Source organism: Solanum tuberosum, unplaced genomic scaffold (genome assembly GCF_000226075.1).
Source record: "Solanum tuberosum cultivar DM 1-3 516 R44 unplaced genomic scaffold, SolTub_3.0 scf00580, whole genome shotgun sequence".
NCBI lineage: Eukaryota > Viridiplantae > Streptophyta > Magnoliopsida > Solanales > Solanaceae > Solanum > Solanum tuberosum.
The window spans coordinates 73,846-91,037 of NW_006239500.1; the positions used below are offsets into that span (position 1 = coordinate 73,846).

The 17,192-nt window shown below is 34.7% G+C and overlaps 2 protein-coding genes across 2 annotated transcripts; both read left to right on the forward strand.

Moving 5' to 3' along the window:
* Window positions 1-156: 156 nt before the first annotated feature.
* LOC102588450 (nudix hydrolase 2-like) lies at window positions 157-7,439 on the forward strand. Its single transcript, XM_006365778.2, has 9 exons — window positions 157-459; window positions 1,063-1,292; window positions 3,078-3,143; window positions 3,231-3,368; window positions 4,090-4,167; window positions 4,284-4,334; window positions 4,454-4,488; window positions 5,853-5,961; window positions 6,981-7,439. Exons 1-9 carry the CDS (start codon window positions 342-344, stop codon window positions 7,188-7,190), a joined length of 1,035 nt encoding a protein of 344 aa, XP_006365840.1. The 5' UTR covers window positions 157-341; the 3' UTR covers window positions 7,191-7,439.
* A 2,194-nt stretch (window positions 7,440-9,633) lies between these two features.
* On the forward strand, window positions 9,634-15,889 carry LOC102588777 (SNF1-related protein kinase regulatory subunit beta-2-like). Its single transcript, XM_006365779.2, has 4 exons — window positions 9,634-10,121; window positions 12,442-12,620; window positions 12,743-12,905; window positions 15,308-15,889. The coding sequence occupies exons 1-4, from the start codon at window positions 9,951-9,953 to the stop codon at window positions 15,632-15,634; spliced, it is 840 nt and encodes a 279-aa protein (XP_006365841.1). The 5' UTR covers window positions 9,634-9,950; the 3' UTR covers window positions 15,635-15,889.
* The last annotated feature ends 1,303 nt before the right edge of the window (window positions 15,890-17,192 follow it).

A 17,192-nucleotide genomic window follows, 5' to 3' on the forward strand; every position in this document is an offset into this window, starting at 1 on the left:
GGATAACTTATTTCGATACTAATTATTAATCCCGAAATAAGTTATCCCAAACTTACCAACCAAACAACAAATTAAGTGGTACTATAATTTAATCCGAAAGACTATTTGGTACTAAAGAGTTTTGGTACACAACTACCATTCCAATTTCCACCATTTCTTATTAGATTATGTCTTGACTCCCTCTTCCAATCTCAGCCTTTCTCTCTCCCTGTCTCCACGTTTACGCATTTTTTACTGAATTGGAGATCCATCCTCATTCTTCCATTATTATTCATTTTTAATTACTAAAGTATAATTTATATGTATATTTTTTTCCCAATAGTAATCTGTATAAACTTTAGATGATAATCAAATTTATATGTCGCACTCCTTTTCTTTCACCAAGAACTTCATTTTTTAGCTCAAAACGTCACTTCTTGTCTTGCCGTCCAGTGAAACTCAGTTTCTGCCAAAATCAAGGTGACCCCTTTCTCTATTTTTCTATTTTTAGTATACCATTTTGTGAAAGTTTCAATCTTGCTTAAGTTTAATCAATTATTGTCATTATTTTAGGCAAATTGTCCAAGATTAGGTCAGCTTTTTCCATGTGTAACGATTTTTTTTGTGAATATTTTAGGCAAATTGTCAAGGTTAGTAGATAGTTGAGCTTGATTAGGCTTGGTGGGAGTCTATTAGCATTGTATTAGTCGTATACATGTAGTTTCTTGCTTTTGGATATATGTTATCATCTGTTGTTATATTGTTTCACTTACCACATTATTTGGTTGTTGTTACTGTTCTTATTGGTGAATGCTATGTACTTTACTGATTTCCTTATTAATTGACATGTTTCTGTACTGTTATTTTTTTTCCGCAACTCTTTTTGATTTGTTGCACTTAAGTCGAGCGTCTTTTGGAAACAACTTTTTTACATACATGAGGTTAGAGGTAGGGGTGGAATTACACTGGGTATGTTGTTGTCGTCATCAAATATTTAGCTATATTTTAGTTTCTTTGATTGACCCTTTTGTGATTTTAACTTTGTGAACAAGTCTAACCATTTTTTTTTGTGAATATTTGAAGGCAAATTGACCAAGATTAGGTGTGGAATTAATCTAAATACAAGGTCATCAATGAGTTGCTCTGCAACTCCAGCAATGGCAAAGGAGAAAGAAATGGTACAAGTGGATAGAATATTAGCTGCAAAAGAGGATGACTATGGTGGGGTGACGGTTGAAATGACTAATGAGCCATTGGACCCTTCTGTCTTTGCTTCTTTGCTTAGAGCTTCACTTTCTCATTGGAGACAACAGGTAGTACAAATATACTCCCTTCATTCACTTTATTTGTTTGGTTTTGACTTGACACGGAGTTTAAGAGAGTAAAGAAGACTTTTGAATATTGTGATCTTAAGCTAAATATATGTAAAATGTACCGAAATGCCTTTTAATCTTGTGGACTTAAACATTTCATGTGGAAAGTTAAAATTAAAGAGTTTCCAAAAAAAGAAAGAGATATTCTTTTTGAAACGAACTTAAAAAGGAAAGTAAGATAAACAAATTAAAACGGAGAGAGTATTTTGTTTTTGGGTCACTATTCAGATTCTACTTTTCAAATGTCACTGAAGTATTTAATCATAAAGTTAGTCATGTAAGATTCCCCTTGGTAGTGAATTTGAGCAAAGATATATTCTTCTTTTTTTTGGGATCCAAAATAAAGGTGGCGAATAAGTTGAGAAAGGAAGATTCCTTTTCTTTTTCCTTCTTCTTAATCATTCCCTAAGTCTTAGTGGATAGAGTTATCTAAAACTATGTGGGACATAGCAAGTATCCAATGGAATAATTGAGTTGTGTAGAAGGTGGCCCGGGTTACCACCATTGTAAAAATAGAAAGAACTTTTTTCTGTGTGTCAGACTTCGTCGTAAGTGTTGCAGGTTTTTGAATGGTGTCTCCTCACCCAAAGTTAACAATAAAGTTGGCGAAAGGTGCTTTTATCTTAACCTAGCAGTACTGCACCTAAGGGTGGGGAAAATCCTTGGAGACCACCGTTCAAATCCAACAGACTTATTTCTATCTGTCTAAGTTTTGGTAAGCAGAATTTCTTGATACATGTCTTGATGCGAGATACCAGGTACTCGATAGAATAGTCGAGTGTGCGAAAGTTGTTCGGACACAACAATTATGAAAGAATCATATAAAACTGTTGATGAGTTATTTTTCTTTTTTTCCCTTAATGGGTGGGTGGGGCTGAGGGACTGCTCTTGAGTTGCCACATCTTTTGCTAAATCTAAATCAGTTTGTTCTCTATGACTGCAAAAAGAAAAGAAAAAAAATGTTCCTTTCATGCACATCTTCATTTGTTTTGCTCCTTAACATCTAACCCTTTTGTTTCTTGCTCCTGGACATCTTAAATCACAAATTTAGGATTGTTATACAGTTTAACTGTGGTTGAAATGTAATTGCATAAAAGTTTAAGATGTACCCATTTATTTTGTGGGAGGGGGGTTGGGGTACATTTGAGTGCTCGAGATGCTAGCAATACTTCATGTTTGTCTAGAGTAAAAATAGAAGCAGAAGAAGAGGACTCTTTGTGTGTTGTCATGAGGCTATTAATTCAACATCACCTGAGCTGATGTTATACCTTATATGTTAGTCTATTGTGCATGCGGTGACTTCGTCCTTGAAAAAATGTTGTGGAACATTTAGTATACAATCTGCTGAACACCAGGTCATTCACAACTGTACAAGTAGGAACTGGTGTTTGAAAGATGTTGTGTCATTTCACACTGCCAAATTCAGGGCTTCAAAATTAGTGGTTGGTTGGGGGTGGGGGGTGGGGTACTCGAATCTATTAGAGAATAGAGATACCTGTCTTTGAAAAGGCTGATTGAGAGGAATCCTACGTCTACCTGAACTTTCCCAACTTTCACCTTGTTGGTGAGAGTTCGATTCCCCATCTTGTTATCTCCTTCCCCTACCCCTTTTTTCAAAAAGAAAAATAGGCCGATTGTATTGCGATGATTAATTGGGCGTCTAAATTTCTATAGCAAGATTTTGATTCATATTTCATCCTTGATAATAAGTGGACATATTTGCAGGGTAAAAAAGGTGTTTGGATCAAATTGCCTATTGAACTTGTAATGCTTGTTGAACCTGCTGTCAAGGTAAGTTTGTTTCTTTTTTATGGTGGTTAAATTATATTGGCTTGAATTGATGTCAATTTCTGATACAATTATCCTATTGTTTTGCAGGAAGGATTTATTTACCACCACGCAGAACCAAAATACTTGATGCTTGTGAGTTGGCTGCCTGAAACTGCTAACACTATTCCAGCAAATGCTACACATAGAGTGGGCATTGGTGCTTTCGTCGTGAATGAAAGGAATGAGGTATATTTTGGTGTTACTCCTTGTATTTTCGTCTTACATCCAAATAACTGAAGTACTAATAGAAGGGACAATAGCGCCAAAGACAAAAGCAGAAGATACAAAGATTGAAGAAGACAGTCAAAGAAGGCAAAAATTGTAGATAGCGACCGAGAAAGTGTGTATAACTATGTAAGGAGAGAATTCCTGAGATATGTTAAAACTTGTATATGTCAAGGCTATACTCATGGCTTGTTACTGAAACTAATGGTACCTTATCTAGTGAAATAGAAGTATATATAACATTACTGGCGTAATTTCCTTGTACAATTGGTTTATTGAACTTATTGACCTTGTCAAGAAGGTGAATTCAGTGTGGAGTGTATGATGATATATTTTTCTATATATAGCACGTTACGTTTTCATACCTCAACCCTCTCTTGCTTGAATATTTTCTTTAAATATCATTTAGTATGTCAGACCACCTTACCCCACCTCCTGTCTGTTGGATACTTGCTTACTTTCTTTCTTCTTTTTCTTTTTTCGGGAGAAGGGTTTTGCTTTCTCCATGTACATCATTCAGATAGTTTCCAGCTTACGTGCATTTCTATACTTATAAACATCTATCTGGCTATGTATGTATCACAACACATGTTGTTTTTTCTAAAAGAAACTTAAATTAAGGTATCATAGTGCATGTTAGTTATTGGAGTACTTGTAGTGATAATTTTCTTTAAAATCTTAGGTGCTAGTTGTCCAAGAAAAGAGTGGACGATTCCGTGGAACCGGTGTGTGGAAGTTTCCTACCGGAGTTGTTGATGAGGTATGTGTAAATGAAAACTTCTATGCCATATAAAAAAGTCTTAAGTAAAATAGCGGAAATCTAAAGCAAATGAGCTGCAAGAATATTTGCTATTATGTTGAATTTTTCATCCACAGGGTGAAGATATATCTGATGCTGCTGTCAGAGAAGTGAAAGAAGAGACAGGGGTGAGAGACAATTCAGTTGTTAATATTTTTTACAGTTGAAAAAACTAGTTATTCCAAATATTAGTTTGATTCGGGATATATAGTAATAACAGGCACTTACTTGGTATCCATTGATACAGGTTAATGCGAAGTTTGTAGAATTACTGGCATTCAGGTTCTCTTTCACTGCCTTAAATGTACTGCATTTTTTATAATATGTACATATATAGTGGTGTTCTGGTGTCTATGCTTGTTCCCTTTTGATTTGAATGCCAACAACATAGTCATTGAGAGTATCACGATGTTACTTGTAAAGAAATGGATCTTGGGCCTAACTCAACCCCAAAAGCTAGCTTGTGAGGGGAGGATTGCCCTAGACCATTGGGTTCTCATCCCACAAATAGGGATGGCAATGGGGCGGGTTGAAGTGGGTTTCTTAAAAACTAATGTGGGGCGGGGCAGTTGTGGGTCTAGGCGGTTTTATGAGGGTTCAAACTTAATTTTAACTTTTTACATGTTATATGAGTTATAGAACATTATTTATTAAGATAATTTCTTTAAAGTTACTAAAATACTCAAGATAGTAAATGAAAATGGTTCAATAAAAACTATTACGGTTACTTACATGCTTCCCAATTGACCTTTAAAAAATAAAATTTCAAGTTATTATCTATTAAATCAATACAACTTAATAAGAAAATGAATTTATTTATGAATTTCATTTTTAGCATCAAACTTAAATGTAAAAGGAAAATATTCAAAAATTTATGCGAGGCGGGTTTATGTGGGGTGGGGTGAAAATGAAAAAAATTGTTATGTGGGGCGGGTTAAAATTTTTGCGGGTTAAGCTCAACCCGCCCCGCCCCATTACCATCTCTACCACAAACGATGTGGAACTCCAGCATTTCCCCCAATAGGACTAGACATTTGGAGCGCGAATTGGAAACAATGAATTAGGATGAGCCCGACTCTCTCACCATGTAAAGAAATGGATCTTGAGCTATCTTTTAGGCTTAACTCAACCCCAAAAGCTAGTTCATGAGGTGAGGATTTCCCCAAACCATATAAAGAGCCCACTCACTCCTTTGATCCTCCATGTGAGACTCTTCGTGCCTTTTCACAATTTGCTTCTTATCTCGATAAAGCCTACTCAGATCACTCCCCCCCCCCCCCAATCACGCCCAGAGCTAGACAACTGGTGTGTGGACAATTTAATATGTGGGTCCAACACTGGATATGAAAATTGGGATGGGTTGTGCTCTGATACCATGTAAAGAAATAGATCTTCGGCCCTTTACCAAAAATAAGAAATGGATCTTGGGCCTAACTCAACCCCAAAAACCTTAGCTTATGAGGGAGGATTCCCCAAGACCATATAAGGATTCCAAGGATTCCATGTTCTCATCCCACATATTATTAAAAGCTACAATCTCTTCTTTTTTACGTAACAATATGAAACCTTATGTTGTCCTTACATGTTTGGTCTGTTCATCCTTACTGCATTTCATGTGTATGAATAATGACTTTATTGAATTGCAGGCAAAGTCACAAGTCATTCTTTGACAAATCAGATCTATTTTTCGTCTGCATGCTGCAACCTCTTTCCCATGATATCCAGATGCAAGAGAGAGAAATAGAGGCAGCCCAGGTACATGCTGTTTAAAATAATATTCTGAACTAGGACTTTCTATGTCAATGCTATTAAATAAATATGACATAATACTTAAACGGACACTCAAATTTGACCTCAACTGGCAAGCTAACATTCCAATTTTCAGAGGGCACATCTAGACACCTCAACTTGGATTTGATTGTCAACTAAACACTCCAATTCATCTCCATTGTGTCTCGTGGAGACCTGATGCTGACGCCGCACATAAATTTTATGGGTGTCTAGATGATCATTTTGTAAATTGGAGTGTTCAATTGACAAAATGGAGATGAGTTGAGGTGTCTAGATGTGCATACTCGCAGTTGGAACGTTGACTTGCTAGTTGAGGCCAAGTTTGAGTGTCTATTTATGTATTATGCCAATATATAATGCTCTTAGACTTCACCATTTCAGCAATTCCCCTTTTCCCCTTCTCAGTCCATTAGAAGTTCCAGGAACCTGAACAAACAACATTTTTCCCTCTAAGCAGATCTTGCAGTTTCTGTAGATTTTTTTTAGCTGAAATCATGTGGTTTTGCTGTTGGACAAAGTAATCAAGTAGAAACAATTGACATGAGCTTTATTGAAGGTGAATGAAGGAAGTTAACTTGGATCAATATAACTTACTCTTAGAAACTTATGTGCAAACTTTACCTATTAAAAAAGAATATGAGCAAGCTTGCACCTAAGGGTGCGGAAAAATGGCCAATCAAGTGGGTGAAAATCATAGGGGGTTGGGATTCCAAGTTTGATTTCTTCTCATTTGCCTAAGTCCTGGTGGGTAGAGTTACCTGGTGCCTATAGTGGTGGTAGATAGTAGGTACGGATGAAATAGTTGAAGTGTGTGCAAATTGACATGGATACCATCATTATAAAACATTTTTTTTTTCAAAAAGAAATTTATGTGCAAACTTGTGTATAAGCAAAGTTCATATGCGTCAAATAAGCTGTTCAGAGCTGCACGCCCCAAGCTCGTGTTTTTTCGTTAATACTTTTTGTTTGTCCTCTACTTGCAGTGGATGCCATTTGAACAATATGCAGCTCAGCCATTTGTCCAAGGACATGATCTTCTCAGATACATCTCTGACATATGCTCGGCGAAGATGGAGGGTAGGTATACGGGCTTCTCACCAGTTCCTACAGTAACCAGTTTTTCTGCAAAGAAAACCTACTTGTACATGAACGGCAATGTCAGAACAACTGGTCAGCAACGACCCCTAATGTGAAAAATATTGATTCTTCCCTCTCCCAAAAGTTGAAAAAGGAAGAAATATGGATAGAAAGTTCGAGTCACTGTTGACTTCAATGAAGTTTATAAAGGTGCAATTCTTTTTTGGAATAAACATTAGATCAAAAGTGTTTTGTGATGGGAAAATTGGCTTTCAGGTTTACATTTTTGTATGTGATACATGATGCTTCAAGTGTACACCAAGAATTATTTGTGTATTCAAGTTTCTTTGATTGACCTTTGTGACTATCTTCTACTTATCAATTATTTGTTGTATGTACTCTTGGCTCATGACAAGCATACCTATTTGAAGAATGAGCCTGCGGCTCATAGGCCACTTGGTTAAGTAACCTATCAGAGCCGTAGTGAAAGCGAGTCTTCATAGGGCAATTGTCACCTTAAAAGTGAGCCTTCTAAGGAATGTCAAGTTGTTTGATTACGAATCCTTTGTTCATGAATGGGATGTGCGATGGGATCCCTTCCTCAATGAGGATTGCTAAAATCTTCTTTTTAAATGAAAAAGATGACGTTCAAATGAGGAAAGACTTACGGTGTATACATAGACATTCAGAGACAAGCAAGGGTGTAGTAATCGATGAAATGCTTCAAGTCTAGATATACAATTCCAATACGAGGATGGACGTAATAAACGTTGAAATGCTTTGGGGCTAATATATAAGTCTAGATATATAAAATGAACAAGTAATAAGTAAAATCAAATATAATCAAAGAAAAACCACTAATAGCAGTAATAAAAGTGGTTACCTTGTACTATCATTTTTTCGGAAACCTCTTTTGTCTCATCAACAAATTGATTGATAGAATGGACACAAACAAGAAACGCTTATTAGACTTAGTACGCCTAAGGGCCCAATTTGATTTTGTAATCCTCAAGATGGCCACCATAACATGTTTTCAGTTTTTTTTATTTGGTAACTGATATTTATATTAGGGCTAATTAAATCTGCACTCGTACATTTTGGGTTCCATTTCTGGGGATGTTGCTCCAACAATTTTTTCATTACCAAAGACTCAAACTCGAGACTTCTGATTAAAGATGAAAGAATCTTGTATCATCCCACCACAATCCAGACATGTTCGCCATAATAATACTCCCCCGTTCATTTTTATTTGTCACTTTGAACATATCAAGAAAGATAAAAAAAAATTCTTATTTTACCTTCAACATCAATTACTTATTCGCCGAATCATTTTTAAAGACCTATATTCATATATCAATTAATATAAATATTGTGATAACTATTCATATTAATTATTGTTTGTTAACGAGCACGTAAAGTTCCAAGTAAATAAGTAAAAGTGAACGGAGGGAATCGTTATGTGGCAAATGGTGGACAGATATTTGGTCATTGTGGCTCTCATTGGAAAACGACTTTGCATTAACTTATCCACAAGTGCTCAAATGTTGAAAAGGATGTGCAACAACCCTTTTAGCATCAAAGATCCAAGGTGGAAAAGTTTTGTTGGATCCATTTTATATACTAAATTATGTTAATTTAATATGATAAAGTGATGATTTGAAGTAAATTACGTAATAATTATTAGTTTATTACGGTTAAGTGATAAATGTTAGGTAAAGGGATTAAACACATTCACTTATTACTTAGCAATTTACTCCCCTCTTAAGTTATACATGATGTACACTTAATCACTAATACATGATGCATCAAGGGTAAATCAAAATTGAAGTCACCAACGAAGGTTGTGGTAGAGTAGTAAGTATTCTTTTATTCTTAATTAGATGTTTTGATTTTGAGTTCCCCTAGGTATCGAGTCACCTTTGTTGGGAGACGCTTTATCCTTAACTTGGGAGGAGTGAATCTCGATTTATTCGGGCTCCAATACGAGTATCAGACACTGAACGAATTTATTAAAATACACCTCAATTAGTATTTGATGGTGCGTGGTATACACTCTCTTTCTTAATTTAAAAATGGTGTCAAACGACACTCCACACTGATAGTTAAAGAAATGAATTGGATTTCTTTTTTAAAAGACAATGGTTAAAAAGAATCAAGTGCTTGTGTTTCTTTGAAAATTAATTATCAAAACATGCCCCGAAATTAATGAGTAATCTGCTATGTGGAAAAATTATTTTGGGCAAATTAAGTTACCATGCGTATTTTGATAACTGTTATTCAAAAACTTAGTCTTTTCAACTTCGAATTATGTTTTAGTAAATAGTTGATGATGGTTAGATAAAAAAACATATACCTCATATGTTCTTTTTTTGTTTATTATTGTCTCTATTTTTACGATAATTTATCAAAAAACAGTCTCCTTACATAGATATGATACGCTATTGTACTTTATTAAAATTTTAATAAATATAATTTAGCATAAATTTTGGTACAAGTAAGTTTTTACGTGTTGTTAAACTTGAATTATTGTATGCATAAACACAAGCAATTAAATTAGTTTCAAATTCGTACACACATGACACATATTTGCTTTCACCTGTGCCTTTCTTTTACCGGCTATTCTGTGTGTTCCTTACTTCACTCATCTTGCAAAAACTCAATTATCTAATCTTTAATCCCATATAATCATAGAGAAAACACAAATACAAAGCCAATTAAAATCCCAATTTTTTTTTTTTAATCTGGTTACTTCTTGTCCTTAATATTCATATATAGTGGTGGTGGGTGAAATGTATTAATAAAAACTATACAAAGAAAGAATCTTTTTTGTAGATTTGAAGTGGGTTTTTTGTGGGTGGTGTTAAAGATTCAAGAAAATGGGGAATGTTAATGGAAGAGAAGAAAATGAGGGCAATATCCCATCTGGGGTTGATTCTGGTGGGGTCCAAGATATCATGGCCGTTCATCAGGTTGATGGAGAGTTCATGGGTCAATCTCCACCGTCCAGTCCTAGGGCATCTCGTTCACCTTTGATGTTTCGACCTGAGGTAAGTTTGTTAACCTTTTTAGCCTTTATTGGAAATGTGGGGTGGAGGGGTTGTTTTATTTCTTTTTTGTTTTGTCTTATTGTTCTTGATTTTTTTTGTTGTATTGATATGAAGTGCTTCATGTAGCTGGATTTGAGGTATATTTGTTGTTTGTTGCTTATGTAGGTGTAAAGTTCAAATCTTTTTATGTTTAATTGGTTGAAACAAGTTTGGGATCGCGTGTAGTGGTTATTGTTGTTGTGCTCGTTTTTGGTGTAATGTTTTAATCTTTGTCTATCTAATTGATTGGAATGAAGTGGGTTCAAATGAAGCGAATGAATATTGAGGATTCATGTAGCTGACCTCAACTAGTTAGGATTTGAGGCATATTTGGTGTTGTTTCTTATGTAGGTGTAAAGCTCAAATCTTTTTCAGTTAATTGGTTGAAACTAGTTTAGGATCGCGGCGTAGTTGTTGTTTTTAAAATCTCTGTCTATCCAATTGCTTGGAATGAAGTGAATTCAAAAGAAGCGAATGAATATTGAGGATTCATGTAGCTGACCTCAACTAGTTAGGGATTTGAGGCATATTTAGTGTTGTTGCTTATGTAGGTGTAAAGGTCAAATCTTTTTCTGTTAATTGGTTGAAACTAGTGTGGGATCGCGTTGTTGTTGTTGTGCTTGTTTTGGTGTAATGTTTTAATCTTTGTCTATCTAATGGCTTGGAATGAAGTGGATTCAAATTAAGCGGATGAATATTGAGGATTCATGTAACTGACCTCAACTAGTTAGGATTTGAGGCATATTAGTTGTTGATGCTTATGTAGGTGTAAAGTGATCTTTATAATGTTTAATTGTTTGAAACTGGTCTGGGATTGTTGTTTAGGTGTAAAATTTTAATAGTTGTCTATCTAATTGCTTGGAATGACGTGTTTTCAGATGAAGTGATTCATGTAGCAGACCTCAACTAGTTAGGATTTGAGTCATATCAGATGTTGTTGATTATGTAGGTGTAGAGTGATCTTTTTTCTGCTCAATTGGTTCAAACTGGTTTGTGATTGCGATGTTGTTGTTGTTATGCTTTGTTTAGGGGCAAAATTTTAATTTTGTCTATCTAACTGGTTGTGCCTTATAGTGACTTGGGTTCAAATAAAGTGAATGAATATTGGGGATTCATATAACCGACCTCAACTAGTTAGGAGTTGATGCATATTAGTTGTTGTTGCTTATGTAGGTGTAAAGTTCAAATCTTTTTTCTGTTTAATTGGTTGAAACTTGTTTGGGATTGCGGCATAGTGGTTGTTGTGCTTGTTTAGGTGCAAAGTTTTAATCTTTTGTCTATCTAATTGCTTGAAGTTTGTGGAATCAAGTAGACTGGATCTGTTTTGTGGTACATACATGAATGGTGTACTATGCTATAGATGGTTGGATCTGAATAAAGGTCATTTCTTAAAATTGCTGTACTTTTTGGCAAAAACTTCTAGTTCTGAATTCTGATATCTGAGTTGTTTTTGAAATGTTAAGGCTGTGTGATCGTAAAATTGTATCTTTTTCTTAAGTTGATTTAAACTGTCTTTTTAGCATTTCACACATGAATGTTGCTACTATGCATTGATGGTTATAGATCTGAATGAAGGTCATTACTTTAAATTGCTGGTATTTTTTTTTTTTGATGAAAACTATCTTCTGAAATCTGAATTGCTTTTAAAATGTGAAGACTTCCCGTTCACCTTTGATGTTTCGACGTGGGGTCAGTTGTTACCCTTTGCATTCTTTCTCGGAAATGAGGGTTGAAGGGGGGTAGTATTTCTATTTTCCCTTCTTTTATTTATTTTTCAAATATTTTTGAGTATTAGAGTGATATGGGTTGAAACAATATGAAATGAGTGTGAAGGACTTATATAACCGTACCGAAGTAGTTTCTGGTCGAGATGTTAGTGTTGTTGCTGATTGTGTAGGTTGATTTAGACTGAGATTTATTTTGTGGTTCATATTCAAACTGCGAATTTTGACGGTTAGCTCTGAGTAAAGGTTATCACTTTAAATTGCTGTATTTTTTTTATGATAAGTGAAAACTGTTTAGTTCTGAAATCTGAATTGTTTTTGAAATGTTAAGGTTATAAGCTCAATTGGTTTCTTCAAAACAAACCTTTTATACATCAGTAATATATGGTTTATCTGAATTGCTTCCTTAAGCAATTGCTAAACTACGTTTTCCACTTCTTGATGTTCGGCTAATGTTGTTGGCAACTAGCATGGACTTAATTTTTCTCATGTTGATTTCTCTGCAAAGAGATGATTTGTATGATCGACATCATTTAGTTTTTAAATGTTTGCCCCAGATGCCAGTGGTTCCTCTACAGAGACCTGATGAGGGGCACGGCCCAAGCATTTCATGGTCGCAAACCACCTCAGGTTATGAAGAACCTTGTGACGAGCAAGGAGTTCCAACACTTATATCTTGGACTCTTGATGGCAAAGAAGTTGCTGTGGAGGGATCATGGGATAATTGGAAGTCAAGGTTATAAGTTTTACTTTTCTCATCCACGTTCTACAGCAAAAAGACAATTTCCTCATCCATGATCTCTATTTAGGCATCAAGGTTGCAAGTTTAACGTTAAAAGTTTCAAACTCATTTTCCAGGATGCCTCTGCAAAAATCAGGGAAGGATTTCACCATTTTGAAGGTACTTCCTTCAGGGGTATACCAATATAGGTTTATAGTTGACGGACAATGGAGGTGTTCGCCTGACTTGCCATGTGTTCAGGATGAAGCAGGGAATACTTACAACCTTTTAGACATGAAGGTACATTTGTCATCCTGTTGCTTCTTTTTCAATTTTCTTTTTCATCCTGTTGTCATGGTTATTAATACATTTTCAGTAATCCATTGAATTCTAAGTCTAGTTTTGTGTTGTACGGTTTCTTCGAGGCTCCTGAAAGTCTGAAGCACATTACTAGATATAATACGTTAGTCAAATTAACTTCACCAAGTTAAACTATGTTGTCTATAAAAACATGGGAGGAGTAATTATTATTATGTGATTGCCTGATCGGAAGCTTCATGCTTCTTCATGAATACTAGTTTTTGTTAGATCTGTGTGCTTAATCCGGTAATTTACGACACTTCAGAGAACTAGCCTACATGTAATAGGTAGTGTCTGCCTTTTATACTCACATCTCAAATATGAAAGATGACTTCAAACATTATGAGACTGAGACACTTCTGAATGAGTTGTTTCTTCATGGCTCATTCTTATACATATAGTTTTAGATAATTGGAATTTAGAGGTTTTTGAAATTCTGTTTGGCTCTTCTTCATAGATCAAAAGCTCCTCATGGATTGCACTTATGCCTGTGTTCTTCAGCTGTATAAGGATTTGACTTTCAAAAATGATATGGAAAAAGATTTTACGTGTCTGTTGGTTGAATCTCTGCTGAGTTTTGCTTTATCTTAGACTGAACCTTAGCTGTCACTCAAGTGTCTAGTTTGTTCATGTCTGTGTGATAGAAAATATGGTGAGAGATTATTAAGTTAATGCCTGAGTATGTCCTTTGTTTTCTCAAAGAAGAATCATAGGGAATTTCACCAAGATTTTTTTTGAATTGCATCCATTACATTTTTTACAAGTCATTATGTTGCTTAAAGGATATGTCAACTCATTTACCTTTAAAGAGAAGTTCTAGTCTTTGATGGCCATATGGTATGGCTAACGTTGTGGGTGTTCTCCAATAATCTCTCTCTCGTCGAGTCACTGTATCCAGTGTAAACTTTTTGACATCTTCAATTTTTCTCCCATAACGTCTATCTTAATTTCTGTTATTTTTTAATTATTTTGTGCTTTTGCATAGAATATGTGTAAGAGTTTTTAAACTATTTATTGTGATATTTTATGTTTTTTTGTGTAAAACTAGAATACCTTCTCATTTGTCTGTATGGGGGTAAGTCGTTTGAATGGGGAAAGCTGTAAAGTGTTGATACCTGTTTCTTTTAGATTCAAAGTGAAGAGATGAACTTTTTCTTTGGCGAAATTTGTTCGTTAGTGCCTTATGCAGCAGCCTAACCTCAGTAGTTATTTTCACAGGCGTATAGGTGTTACTGATAATTTTCCACTTTAGACCCATATTTTCTTCTCTGTTTCTTCTCCGTTCAGTATTGACATCATGGCTCATCACACGGTTTGCCTGCAAGCAAATGGCCACAAACATATTCTTTTCTATTATTTTTCATTCTCATCCACCAAATCTTGGATCGTTTAGGCTGCAAATAGGGTATATTTAGTATGTTCATTTATTTTTATAGGTCTAACACATTTTTCACATATTGATTTGCTGCTATTTCATTACAGGCTTGTAAACCTTTTACTTATACAACATAACCCCAACATCCCACTTTGCAAAGAGAAGTCTTGGCTGTTTACGAATCCTTTAGTTTCTGTAATTATGTGATTCCCTTTTTCACTTTTATGTCCCATAACTTGATTTGTTTCTAGAGTAGATATTCATGTTAGATTAAAGGGCATTCAAGCACTTCGATGAAAATTAATGACACTTGTGGAGTAACGGTTAAATTTGCAGCAAAAGAAGTGTGATCCACTCCAACTCTTTTTTATATTGTAAACACCAGCACTCTAGACCCAATTGCGGAGGAGCCATGCTAAGGGGTGTCAGCCGGAAAATTACACTGTTTAATTCAGTCAAACTTCTAGTTTTATGTATATATACTATAGGTTGACTCCCGTTATTTTCTATGTGTGTCTACTTTTTTTTATATTGTGACACCCTTTAGTCCAGACCCCTCTTCCAGGACAGTTGTTTCACTAGACTATCCCACCTTTGTGGCGTGGTTCAACCAACCTTTGGTTGGATTCGAGTCAAAGGGAGCAGAGTGAGAGAGTTCCACCAGTGAATCCTGGATAGGTGGGTTCTGAGGGGCGGGGTTTACCCTATCAAAAAGAAAAAGTACAAGCATGATACTCGACTTTGTTGATGACACGGATTGTTCTACGATTAGTGTTAGCTAAACCTTTCTTGAATGAATCATCTCAGTCTTACTCAACTTGCTAAGTTGCCTTTAGACTAATCTCACTCTGATGAAAGCTAGATTTTCCAGATGGGCATAGCACTCGTCATATCAACGTTTTTTCCTTTGCATTGACGTGCTATAACTTGACAAAGTTCTGTCCTTACCGACTGATGCAATGTGCAGGATTACGTTCCAGAAGACATTGAAAGCATTTCTGGTTTCGAACCTCCTCAGTCCCCTGATTCCAGCTACAACAACTTGCACCTTGTATCCGAGGACTACGCTAAGGAGCCACCCGTGGTCCCACCCCATCTACAGATGACGTTGCTTAACGTTTCTCCATCTCACATGGAAATTCCACCTCCGCTTTCAAGACCTCAGCACGTGGTACTTAACCATCTCTACATGCAGAAAGACAGGAGTACCCCTTCCGTGGTAGCACTCGGTTCAACTAACCGGTTCCTGTCCAAATACGTGACCGTGGTTCTTTACAAGTCGATACAGAGGTGAAGATTCGATCAACTTGTCTTTACGATAGTCTTAAATAACTCGAATACTCGTAGCTCAATATTAGAAGTCAAGTTGGTTCATGTTTTCTGCAGTTAAAAGGCCAAAAAAAAAAAAAGAGCAATAGAGGTAATGTTTAGAAGTTTATATTGTAGCAAAGCTTGATTGTGACTTCCTCCATTTACTTTTCCATCTCTCATTTGCCCCTTTTTTCTTCTTTTAACATACAATTTGATCAATTCCAATTCTTTTTCTTTCCATCTTATGAACTAGATCTTATATGGCTTTGCTTTCTTTGATATTGCCCTATATGATCTACACCAATCGTAATAATATATCTAATGTAATCTTACAAATGGAGTCTGAAAAAAGGCGTGTCGTGGTGTACGCAGACCTTACCCTGAGAAAATTGTGTTGTGGAGTAGCTGAGTTGTAGTTCTCAAAAGAGAATGTACAAACAATTTTGGCATAATACATCGATAACCTCTTAAATTAATAAATTTAATTTAGATAATTGAATTACTCATATCCCAATTTATATGGCATTTTTCATTTTTCGAGAGTCAAACATTTTAAATTTAATCGGGAATTTACGCATGAAATCTTCATAATTGTCATCTAAAATATTTAAAGGATATATGAAAATTTTACGGTAAAAGATAAATTTGTTTAAATCTCAAAATTTGAAAAATGTCACATAAATTGGGACAAAGAAGTATAGTTTTTTTCTAATAGAGTATTTAAACATATGATAAAATATTTCTATTAAACACTTTCAATTTTAACTTTTCTTTCTACATGTCATTTCAAATACTCATAACATAGATAATTCGTTAATTATTTAAAATATATTACGTTCATACATCATCTTTAATTGAAACATCTATCAGGTTTTACCACTTATTAAGATTAATTTGTATAACTAAAAGAAATGTCATAATGAACGTTTGAAAATATATATACAAAAAAAACTTAAAATTTAAATTGGAAGTATTTGAATAAAAAAAACTTAGTGTATATTCAGATACTTAATTAAAATAAATAATAATTTAATTTTTATAAATATAATTTACTCACAAATTTAAAAGGCATTTAATGATAGTACTCAGCCAACAACTTTTTTTTACTGTTTGGTCAGCCGGCCATTAGTATTAATTATTTCAGAGCTTTACATTAAATTCATTCAGACATTTCATTTTCATTTGCCTGTTGCAATCGATTAGAATTAGTCGAGTCGATAAATTTTATATATAAAATAATTATATGAAAAGAAAATATTTTACATTTTCGAAATTCATTTTGTTTACCCTTTATAAGTAATGAGGTCTTGTTCATTTTGATATTATCAATTTGTGTCGCCTGCATAAATTCGTCCCACATAATTTGCTTTTACCGAAGATCGTAAGAAAAATGAAACATAAATTAATATGTACATTGTTGCGTAGATGCACCGACAAAGAAAAATAAAGTGTAGTATATATTAAAAAAAAAATTGGAATCTATTAAAAAACATATGTGCTATGTTCAATGATACTAAACTTTTTTCAATTCTTTATATTAT